Source organism: Podarcis muralis, chromosome 3 (assembly GCF_964188315.1).
Source record: "Podarcis muralis chromosome 3, rPodMur119.hap1.1, whole genome shotgun sequence".
Taxonomy (NCBI): domain Eukaryota; kingdom Metazoa; phylum Chordata; class Lepidosauria; order Squamata; family Lacertidae; genus Podarcis; species Podarcis muralis.
This window is the reverse complement of record NC_135657.1, coordinates 42379996-42392263: the sequence shown is the minus strand read 5'-3', so window position 1 is coordinate 42392263 and position 12268 is coordinate 42379996. Positions and strand designations below refer to the sequence as shown.

General features: G+C 42.0%; 1 protein-coding gene across 7 annotated transcripts in view; it reads right to left on the bottom strand.

Annotated features, from left to right (window-relative positions):
* Positions 1-12268, bottom strand: part of SMYD3 (SET and MYND domain containing 3) — a 359336-nt gene that overhangs the window by 321951 nt on the left and 25117 nt on the right. For 5 of the 7 annotated variants that reach the window (XR_013392181.1, XR_003705990.2, XM_028724158.2 and 2 more), the window contains exon 2: positions 2719-2782. The exons of 1 other annotated variant lie outside the window; for it this stretch is intronic. Coding sequence is in view for 3 of the 6 variants with exons in the window: in XM_028724158.2 (XP_028579991.2) it covers positions 2719-2782 (64 nt within the window). In the remaining 3 variants the exon portion in view is untranslated. Of the gene's footprint in view, positions 1-979; positions 1000-2718; positions 2783-12268 lie in introns of those variants that run through there. One more of the 7 variants, XM_077925726.1, reaches the window with a different exon arrangement.

Genomic DNA, 12268 nt, shown 5'->3' with positions numbered 1-12268 from the left:
AATCCTCATGTACCATTATTTTTAAGGGGTGGTTGCTTTATTCTGCTAACACAATTCTGGCCACTCTGAGATCATGTAATCAATGTGAAGATGTCGCAACATCTTAAGTCAGAATTTCAGGTTCAATCTGCAACATCTCCAGCTAAAAGGGCTCTTGATAAGAAGCTAGAAGCACCCCTGCCAGACTTTACCGGGCTAGATGGACCAAAGGTGTGACTCAGTATAAGGTATATTCCCATACGAGAAATATGTAAAATAACTAAGCAAGGATTAGGCATCACCCCAGAATTGGTCCTACTAAACACCTTCCAAGACAACAATGCCCATTTACACCACAAAGAACTCATAACCCACCTACTTTCAGCAGCCAGAAACACCATAACCAGACACTGGAGAGACCTGTCAGGAGTAAGCATGGACCAATGGTACCAAATAGTATGGGAAACAGCCCTACTAGAAAAATTAACCAATAAACTGAAACTGACATGGGGACAAACAGAAGAAGACGCCTTCACCCCGGTATGGCTCCCCTTTATCACATACACAGCCCAGCAAGACAATGACAATAATCCACCAACAGCATACAAATCAATATGGCTAACCTGATCCAAAACACCCACCCACCTCACTCACACACAAAAACAAAGATCACCACAGCCAACCACAAACAAACAACCACACCCTAGGCCAACTCCAACCTCTCTCACCACCAAAGAAACACAAGTGAACAGCAGAGAACCTGTACGAGCAACGCTGACACCAAGCCCTACATACATTAAGCAAAATAGAAACATTGCCACCCGACCCCACCCATCTTTCCCTCCCTCCACCCCTTTTCTTCCTAATGTCTCAACAAAGGAAACTGATTTGTAAAAATGTTACATAGAAAAAATACGAGAGACATTACACATACTTCTGTAAAACAAGAAAATCTTTAATAATAAAAAAAGTATAAGGTATATTCGTATAATTCACATACCCAAACAGATTTGACTTTGTGATGCTAGAAAGCCATTTCAAAGTGAAGGTGTGCACAGAAGCTTAACCAGGCCATCTCTCAAAAACTGCTGAAAGGGCGGATGGTGCATTTAGCTTATTGTGCAAGTTTTTGTGAAAAGTCCCCACTCTCAACTTGGTTTTACTCCCCCTCGCAAATAATTGTTTTGGACTTCACTGAAAGTTCACCCTTCTAACTTATCTGCTGTTTCGCATGGACTACAAAGCGAGAGCTATCGGAATATAACTGTAACTCAAAAGTATCCAGAAAACAAAGGTTATATGAATCCAGTTTCCTTCACCCTAAATAAACAGTCGTGTCTCTAATCATTAAGACATCATTCTGCATAACGTAGCTGTACTGGCATGTTCCTCCCGAGCCAACTAAAATTGTTCTTTGAAGCCAGCCTTTATCTGACATGCTTTGTTCCTAAAATAAATGCTGGGAAGGAGTTTAAAATATGCTAGAAGTGACACTGAGATGATCAACTGTTTATGCAGCCTTTAAAGGAGCAAGGAGATGAAATATGCAACATCACACAAAATCGTCTGTCTCATTCTTCTAATCTTAGCAGTGCTTTTTAAAGTTAGAAAGACATTGGAATCACATCTTTATGATCACTGCCAATTTGAATCCATTCACATCGTGAATACGGACTGCTTACAAACAGGCATAGCCTTCCCTAGTTTAGGCACTGTCATGGCTGCACCTGCTGCTGCAAAAGAACCCAGTAACCTTGTGTGTATTTTGCATGAACAGTTTAACTTGGCAAAGTCCGGCCAATGTAACATAGTGCTTTACTTCTGCTTGCATTTTTAGGCAGGTGTTTGGTTTGGTTTTTGTTATGGCTAAGTATTATTTAGTTTTTTACAAGGTAAAGGGGTAAAGGGACCCCTGACCATTAGGTCCAGTTGTGGCTGACTCTGGGGTTGCGGCGCTCATCTCGCTTTATTGGCCGAGGGAGCCGGTATACAGCTTCCGGGTCATGTGGCCAGCATGACTAAGCCGCTTCTGGCGAACCAGAGTAGCGCACGGAAACGCCGTTTACCTTCCCACCAGAGCGGTACCTATATATCTACTTGCACTTTGACGTGCTTTCGAACTGCTAGGTTGGCAGGAGCAGGGACCGAACAACGGGAGCTCACTCCATTGCGGGGATTCGAACCACCAACCTTCTGATCGGCAAGTCCTAGGCTCTGTGGTTTAACCCACAGCGCCACCCGCGTCCCTTATTTATTTAGTTTGTTAGTTACAGTTAATTTGTATACCGCTTCATATTTCAATAGAACTGTCTAAGCAGCTAACAAATCCTAGCAAAAAAGAACCAGTACATAAAAAATGCAAAGCAAATTCCACATTCAAAACCTAAGAATACTACTATTATTATTGCTATTACTATTACTGCTACTACTACTAATAATAATAATTCATTTTTAAGTAACATAATTCAATATATCAGTGTACATAAGCAAATTAACCAAGAACCACAAAAACAAAACAAATACAGAACATAAAAATATATAAAGTTACATCAAAATGCAACATAATGACACTGTACCATTAAAAAAATTCATTGTGCATGTGCATGCATGTATAATTTTTGCTGGCCATGACAACCAATTTCCTAGATCTTAAGAAGAGTTAATGGGGAAAATATCAAGGCTAAAAGGGTAACATATTTGCATTATTCATTTGCAGCTAATTATCAGAGTAATGATTACCTGGCAACGTACATCACAGTATCTTGCAACTTTGCACTGAGAACACCTAAGCAGTCGATCCTTCCTGTTGCAAAGGAAAAAAGGGGGGGGGGGAGAAATACTTTGAATATTTAAGACAAATAACTTTCAGGTAAACTTTTAAAAAATATGAAAAGCCTAATGCTAGAGTAGCAGTCCACAATCCAGGGAGCATTTTTAGAGCCAAGTTTCCAAGTTGGTTTTTGAAATGGTTTATAAGGCTGCTTAATGGAGTGAACTCACAAACCGGCACTTTTTAGCTTCCTGGGTTGTGGATCTAGGAAACAGCATTCTTTGCCACTGACAACTAGGCAAGCCGTTTTGTGGCCTGACTCTTCATCTGAAATAAAAACTGCAGAGAAACAACTTGTGTCCTTGTGATTGTACACATCACCTTTGCATTGTGCCCAGCTGTGTTTCCTAAAGTCTCAATAAAAAAGGAACTTGAGAATTCTAGGTCAAGAAAATGACCTAGAATATTTACAGCTCCTATTTGTGTATGTTCAATGGGCATAATGTTAATTATTTTAACTCTGTTTGATTATTAAACAATATATTTTCCAGGAGAACAAAAAAGATGGAAAGTCTCAGAATCCAATATTCATGCTCCGCTTGAACAATTTACAGCTTTTGCATCCTGTATGTAAATAATTCATAATATTTATAGGGGCTCTTCAAGCAATACCTGTTTGCTGTAAAATGAAATGCTACAATCCGGGTAGAATATATTTTACCTTTTATTGGGTGCAACAGTAAATAAAAGAAATAACCTTTTTATTTTATTGTTCTCTTCTCATACAGTCAACTATGTTTGTGTTAAACTATGTTTAACATAGGAGAAATCCCAAGCTGATTTGCAGTAAACAACACAGTGGGATATGGTTGGCCTTTTGAGGTCAAAAACGTGATATTCCATTGCAAGCTAAAATTCAGTAAATCTTAGTCCATATTTTATCTGCCTTAAGCAAAATTCTTGCTGTGAATCTGTAGGCGCATTGAGTTGCGGCATATATTTGTACTCTGAATTCCCCATCAATACAAAATAGCATTAAAGTTCTATCTAAATTGTTCCAGGGTCTGTAAGGAACTTGGGAGGGGGGCATACAGTCAAAAGAGATGGGGAATTTAAACTAGATGTGTATTTGTATACCGTTATGACGCTTGGTAGAAATGCTTTATAATATAATTCCTATTGTTTTCTAAGTAATCAAAACATGTAATTTAGTCCTTCAGTTAGCATGCTCAACAAAACACCCCAAAAGATAAGTGAAGAAATAAATGACTAAAATATTATCAATTAAAAAAAAAAATCTTTCCAGTGTGTGGTTTTAACTGTAACACTTTAGTCTGGTTACAAAACTTTTAGTAGACTGGTCAGTTAAATCAAAAGTAGCTCCAAAGTCATATGGCAGCAGATTTTTTTCTGATTAATTAATTAAGTAATTAAAAGCCACATTCCGTACTGACAATCTGCCAGCTGAGGTCCATGGAGCTGTCAAAGGGCTCATATACAAGGAGAATGCAACAGCAGGAACATCCCAGATATGCCATCAGAACAAAGTTTTTCTGCCTCTGAAGATACACAGCGGGAGACAGGCTACAGCTGTGGGCAGAAGGCAGGTAGGATGGAGATGTCATAGATCCTGTGTCATATATCTTGTGCCCCTTCATCCCACATGCTCTCCAAATGATCTAACTTTACACCAGCCCCTCACACAGTGCAAATATGGGGAGAAATTTTAAAAGCTGCCTCTGAATCAAAGACTCAGTCACACCCATGTCACCATGACAGAGTATAATATACAGTGTAACAAAGCACCAACACATAGCGCAGCGCCCATATATGAACCCCAGACAGGGAGCTCATAATTCAGATCACAGGGCACACAAAGCGATGGCAGAAAAATTCAGTTTGCTGGGGTGCTAACTTGAATATAATATTGAGGGGCAGTAAGCCCCGCCCCGCATTACTGATCACATGACACTGTGCACACACAGCATTTGAATGGCAATGCCCATCAACTTTGATGGACCCGGCCCCTTCAAATATTTTATTGGGGATCCGAAGACCCCTCGACCCCTAGGAGCTGACTCCCAGAGTTCCACTTGGTAAGACTTGGGCTGTGATGCAAGCATTGCTGAAGACACAAGGCAATGAATGAATGAATGAAATTTATTACGGTCCCAGACCAGATTCACATTCCGTACTAAGCAAACATAAAACACAATAGAATTAAGACACAAGGGAAGTATACTTGTTAAGTTGTGGGTGAACATATTAGACGACACAGCAATTCTTCGAACAGCTCTTGTTTATTCACAGGCCATAACAGAACTGAACTGAAGGGTTCAGCCAGCCTGCTTATATAGAGCTCCACTAGAACACAACAGTAACCATTTTCTGTAACTATCCAATCACTGAACGTCACTTTCAATCCCTTATTTGCATATGTGGACCTGAGTGAAAACTATCTACAGGGTGAAAACTTCAGTACATAACAATACTTATCTGCTAGGAGCTGGAACAGGCACAACCCACTCTGGACCAATCGGTTTTGTTTGGGTTCAGATTCAAGGTGTCCACTGTACTAGTAACTACAGGGCTGGCTCAGCCGTGAAGCGCGGTGAAGCAGTCACCTGAGGCAGCGGAAGCCCAAGAGGCAGTGCCCCTGCAGGCACTCCACCTGCGCTGCCGCCATGAACAGAGAAGCGAGATCTTGCCAGAACCTGCCACTTCACAGGCGCTGCCATACAACCCAGGTAAGAGAAGCTGTGGTGGCAGCACGTTCCTGTTTTGCCTCAACCATTATTATTTTTTTGCCATACTGCCAGCTCCCTACAGCATCTGAACAGTGTGACATCTTGCTAATACAGTACATCTCTCAAGCTAATGTGCAGGCCCGATACACTTGATGGAAAGAAGATGGGTGCAAGTAATAGTCTGAACCGCAGGCTCGCTCTCCTCTCCCTCTCACTACTTTCATCTTTGAGATTCATATCAGTTATTACTCTCACTATAGTAACAGGTGTGAAAATAAGCAGCAGCTGCATTTCACAGACCATTATTCAGGATCAGCACAAAATTCAGCTGTTTTGAAGTCAAAACATACTGATAGATCCAAACTCATAAAACCACAGAATTGTAGAATTGGAAGGGACCACAAGGGTCATCTAACCCAACCCCCTGCAAGGCACTCTTGGGGCTCAAACCCATGACCCTCAGATTAAGAGTCTCATGCTGTACCAACTGAGCTATCCCAGCAGCCATATAATATTTCTGAAATAGTTGATATTAATGCCCTGTGCAGGATTTATAGATCTTGATTTTCAAAAACGTAAACCCCAAAGTGATGACAATTAGCATATTAATTCAAACTGTTTTTCTTGGCTTTATGCCAATGGCGCCTACACAGAATTCAGTGAAATCCATTCAGGCAAAAACAGAGGTATTTTGGTTAAACTGGATTGTACATTGGGGTTTCTAGAGCACTACAGGATTGTTAAAAATGTATTAGATAGCTTAACAGTAAAACTTAAAAAGATAGGTCAGGAGGGACATTGTGGAGATTTTTGTAACCGCAGTACAAAACAAGCAGATAGCAATAACCTTTTTCTCCTCTCACAAGACTAAAACTCAGGGCTACCCAGGACAATGGATTCAGAAGACACAAGAAGCAACTTCGTAACAGAAAGCAAAACTTTCACTGACACGGTATGTGGAGATGGCCAATAACGTAAGAAGGCTTTAAAAGGGAGTAAGAGAAACTCATGAAACAAAGATCTATTAAAGGCTGTCATGGTGGCTATATCTAACCTCCATGTTCAGGGAGAGAATGCCACTCGACACCAGCTGCTGGGAAACAAAAAAGAAGAGGGTTGATGCTTCCAAGGCTTGTTGCAGAGAGGGGGCTTCCTGGAAGCTTTTTGCTGGTCATGGTGGGAAACAGACTACTACAATAGGCAAGACCTTTGGCCCGAGCCATCAGGGTGGTTGTTATGTTTGTATAAAGCTATAAAGTGGTACCTCGGGAACGCAAAACGCGACAGCATGTCTGCGCATGCGCGGGTCGCATTTTGCCGCTTCCGCGCATGCACGTGAAGTCATTTTAAGCGCCTGCGCATGCATGAGCGGCAAAACCCGGAAGTAACGCGCTCCGTTACTCGAACACGCTCAAAACGAAGCACATTCAACTCGAGGTATGACTGTATGTGAAACTCACCCAGTGGCCCACGACCTGCAACCCCCTGGCAGCTCAGGACTTGGCTCACCCATAACTGTGGAGCTAGGCCTCCAGGCAGCTAGCTACAAGCATCAACAGCTTAGTAGAGCTTAGGTGCAAATGTTTGGGGCTTTTGAGAGCCAGTGTGGTGTAGTGGTTAAGAGCGGTAGACTCGTAATCTGGGGAACCGGGTTCGCATCTCCGCTCCTGCACATGCAGCTGCTGGGTGACCTTGGGCTAGTCTCACTTCTCTGAAGTCTCTCAGCCCCACTCACCTCACAGAGTGTTTGTTGTGGGGGAGGAAGGGAAAGGAGAATGTTAGCCGCTTTGAGACTCCTTAAAGGGAGTGAAAGGCGGGATATCAAATCCAAACTCTTCCAAACTCTTCTTTTGTGGAGGGCCATGACCTTTACTGTCCCATGTGTCAAATAAGCAACATATTTTAGGTAAAGTATAATTATCCAAGTTCCGGTTTTTATTTTATCCACGGTTTTCTTCTGCATCCTGTTTTGATGATATTAGAGAATAGCCAGGATCATTTGTGCAGTGGTCTGGCTAAGATGGTGAACAAGCAAATTTTCTTTCAGTGTATAGTATAAGTGATCTTTCAAGGTCCTTTCCCCAGTTGTTGTTTTTTCAGTCTGCATATTGTCACGTTGCTCCTTCAGATGTCCCACTGCTCTGCGTTATCAGTCATCACAAAAACATCAGCACATCCCTGTGTCTATTACGCTCACTGCTAGAGGCCAGGCTGGCCTTGGAAACTACCTACCTACGAGTCATTTTTCTCCTCTGTGCATGCCTAACCTTTCTTTTCACTGTACTAACAGTTCAAGCACACAGCGAAGATAAAAGAACAACAGGAGTTTGAGGAGCTATTCAGGACTTTGAAATAAGTTGAGGTGTGTAAGAGTTCAGCAACAATGCATCAATACTGAAAAGAAGACAGGTCACGGCATGAGTTACGATTCTGAGGGTCTAATCCAAAGCCCTGTTGAATCAATGGCATGCCTGCAGCATATTTCAATAGGTTTTGGTCCATGCACTCTGTGAACTGCAGTAATTATGCGAATGCAGTCTTTATAAAAACACAGGGCTCTCCATTTCCATACAAAGACATTTTTCAACAATACTGTCGGAGCTTTACATAAGAAACGGCAACTTGGTTTGGATCAAGGCCCAACTATCGGAGCTTTCCATTTTCAAAAAATGCCTCAATCAGATGTCTCTACAAGCTTCCAAACAAGGCTATAAGGTGATGGCCCTGTGTACCATTTGTCCCCAGCACTGTAAGGATGTGCCTTGTATCTCTGTGTGTGTGTTTTTTTTAAAAAAAGCTGCTCTGTTTCTCACTCGCTCTGTAGCCTCTCAGCTGCAATCTGTGTTTCATGTTCTGAGCTGCTCCATATAAAACAAAGCTCTGTGTTCCCCCATTCACTATAAAGAGGAATCAAAAAACAGCTATAACTCCTTTTGACCAATATGGATGAAATGCACTTTCACTCCATAGCTCCTCCAGAATAGATTAAGCCTGCCAAATTGCGGTCAAATGGGTTCAGGGGCTTTTTGTGGGGGAAGTAATAGGGACTTTCTTTCTTTCACAATGCCTTGGAACTGGGGTCTGTCTCTTTCTGACCTTAATTAAGAGGTGGTACGTATTTGTGTGTTTGTGTAATTTTGCAGCTTCACATCAGCCTTTCTATCTAGTGGTTGGTTGTGTCCTCCAACTGACCAATAGGCCTAACAATACGAGACTGCCTAGACTGCTGCCTGCAGAGTTCTGAAGAGCTCAGGGTTGGTCTGTGGGTTTTGGATTTTCTTTTCTAAAGAGCAGAGCGATATAGGGATTTTTTAAAAAAACCTCAAATGAAAGTTTTAACTTTAAAAATAAAGCTTCCACAGCTGTGCTATAGAACTAAAAAGCAATATAGAGCTGTGCAGTGCTCTGCAGGCAACATTTGGGGTATCCTTACTTCTTGAAAAGCCCAAGGTCCAAGAGGAACATAGTGATATCATGGAAATACAGCACAGAAACAGAGCGAAGTGACACAAAAGTTTGTGCCAATGCACACCATTAGTATAGTGCCACTGTCATCAGGTTATATTTGTTTCCTGCGTTTCCCACCTTTCCTCCAAAGCAGCCAGGGCAGAATTTTACACCGCACCCCAAGAAGCCCAGGGACCAAACTCCAAAACACAACAGCTGTGCAGCTAGTTGTAACATCTGGGTTAATTTACCTCTGGTCAGGGTAGCACAAGGTTTTGCAGTTCTTTAACCACTGTCCTACACTGGCTGCTGCTAACAGGGGGAGTGAAACCAACAACTCTATAGTGTAACAACACCAGACAAATTCTACTACAGTGGTACCTCAGGTTACATACACTTCAGGTTACATACGCTTCAGGTTACAGACTCCGCTAACCCAGAAATAGTGCTTCAGGTTAAGAACTTTGCTTCAGGATGAGAACAGAAATCGTGCTCGGGCGGCGCAGCAGCAGGAGGAGGCCCCATTAGCTAAAGTGGTGCTTCAGGTTAAGAACAGTTTCAGGTTAAGTACGGACCTCCGGAACGAATTAAGTACTTAACCCAAGGTACCACTGTAGATGTTATGGAAGGAGGGAGAGGAACTAGATCTGTGGCTGTCACTTATATTGGCAGCAATGTGTTGACTGTGGCCCTGAAAGAGAGGGGATTATTTGAGCAAGGCCACTCATTGAGTTTCGTAGCTTTTGTTGTTGTTGTTTAGTCGTTTAGTCGTGTCCGACTCTTCGTGACCCCATGGACCAGAGTTTGGTCAGGCTCATGTTTGTAGCTTCGAGAACACTATCCAACCATCTCATCCTCTGTCGTCCCCTTCTCCTTGTGCCCTCCATCTTTCTCAACATCAGGGTCTTTTCCAGGGAGTCTTCTCTTCTCATGAGGTGGCCAAAGTAGCTTTTGTTGTTGTTGTTTAGTCGTTTAGTCGTGTCCGACTCTTCGTGACCCCATGGACCAGAGTTTGGTCAGGCTCATGTTTGTAGCTTCGAGAACACTATCCAACCATCTCATCCTCTGTCGTCCCCTTCTCCTTGTGCCCTCCATCTTTCCCAACATCAGGGTCTTTTACAGGGAGTCTTCTCTTCTCATGAGGTGTCCAAAGTATTGGAGCCTCAACTTCACGATCTGTCCTTCCAGTGAGCACTCAGGTCTGATTTCCTTAAGAATGGATGCGTTTGATCTTCTTGCAGTCCATGGGACTCTCAAGAGTCTCCTCCAGCACCATAATTCAAAAGCATCAATTCTTTGGCGATCAGCCTTCTTTATGGTCCAGCTCTCACTTCCATACATCACTTAGGATGCTTAGTGGGAATTCAAAACCTGGAATGCTCTCACTTAGAAAAATCCACATTGTAGCCTCTAGTTCATGCTTTCTCTGCTGATTCATGATGCAGGGCTAAGGAAGACTGGGCATTAAAGCAAATATTTAAACAGCTCAATGTTCTGATACAAGGCACCACCCTGATGTATCTAAAATCTTCTGTCAATGCAGAACTTTTATGTTTATGTTACTTTACAATCCCTTTTGCAACACTTTCTGTTGGAAACAATTGTGTTAAAATCAAGACTGACGTCACAAGACATGGTTGTCAGAGTTGCTGAATCTGTGCATGAACCAACATGCAATTATTATTCTGCTCTTTGACTTGCAGAGGGTTAGATTCACAGCAGGCATTCAGTGAAAACATGACAAACCTTTTCTGTTTGCTGTCCCTGCCCCCACCTACCCATATCCTTCTAGTCAGGGTAAGTTCAAACAATTAATATCTCCTTATCTCTCCTCTTCACATGTAACCTTGGGATGATGGTATGCTGCTTTCAAAACCTTTGAGACTAAAAAAAATCTGCGGATAAGTGACTTCTGTAAGTAAAACAAAGCCTTGGGCAAATTGGATAAATGCAGAGCAGACCATAGAGTTACTTTAAGAAAAAAAAGTATCATTTCTGTCAATTTACTTTTTAGGTTAGCCTTCACTTTGGGGGGGGTGTTGCTTCAAAGTGCCTTTCAAGGTTATATTGGCGCTCACAAAAGGTTCTTATGGTACCCATTCTACCTGATCTGGGATGGGAAACCTGTGGCCCTCCAGATATTGTTGGACTACAACTCCCATCACCCCAGGCCATTGCCCATGCTGGCTGGGGCTAATGAGAATTAGGAGTCCAATAACGTTTAGATGGCAACAGGTCCCCCAACCCAGTTCTAGGTAATTAAGCATTGCAGCATTTAATTATCTATTTGCTTACTTGTTTTATATCCCAAATTTGGCCTTTGTGTCCAGTTGAAGACCTGCAAGTAAAATGCCATTCTATTATTGTGCTGCAGTATTGCCAGAACGGCCTACCTAGAATCCTCTGATGCCAGACCCAGGTCCTATCCACTGAAGGAAGGAGAAAGGGCAAAGGCGTGCCTGCAGTAAATGAAGGTATCCGTTTTAGTCAGATCAGCAAGGAAGCTAGAGGCAAAAGCCTTAATGCAGTTCAGGATTTATTAGCTGGCACACTGTAGCCTATTGGTGCAAGGAGTTTTCCTTGGCTAATCTCCTTAGTTTTCCCCTCTAGCCAGCATAAATTTCTGCCTAATCCCTGACTGCCATTCCTTAAGTCATCAGTTCAAGTGCTGCCTGGGAAGCAAGCCAATGTAAGTCTTGCCATCTTTGAACCCTTGTCCATTTCCGCTCTGCTTGCCTTCCTTGTACAGGTTATAATTACAGCGGTTGCAAAGCATTCATCTGTTACAACTGAGTTAGGACAGTAAACCAGTTTTAGATTATGTGGACAAGGTCAAACTTCAGTTGCGCCAACCAGAGAGGAAATCAAGCACAGATGCAAGAATAATCATAGGGTAAACAAACAAATAAACAAATCTATATTAAATAGAGTATGGTATTACAGTGCACCTATCCGTATAATGAAGAGTAAGTTTCACACCACTACTGAAGCAGAGCATCAATAATTCCTGGAGTAGATGGTTGAAACAGTACAATTTCCCATACTTTCAATACACATTCCTTTTTGTGTGCAGCAATGCTAGCATTTGACTTCAAATGGAACTGTAATGTTGAAGCCTCTTTTTTTACATTTTATATATAGAAATCAACAGAAATCTCATGGCACTTATCCAGTAGCTCCCAATGAATCCCACGAATATATCCATGTTTACATTAATGAGAAGGAAGAAGCCAATGATCAGTTGAGTAGCAAAAATCAGTATCTGACAACTGATACTGGTTTGTCAGTTTTAACTAGTAACTAGAGAATATTTTGATCTATAAAT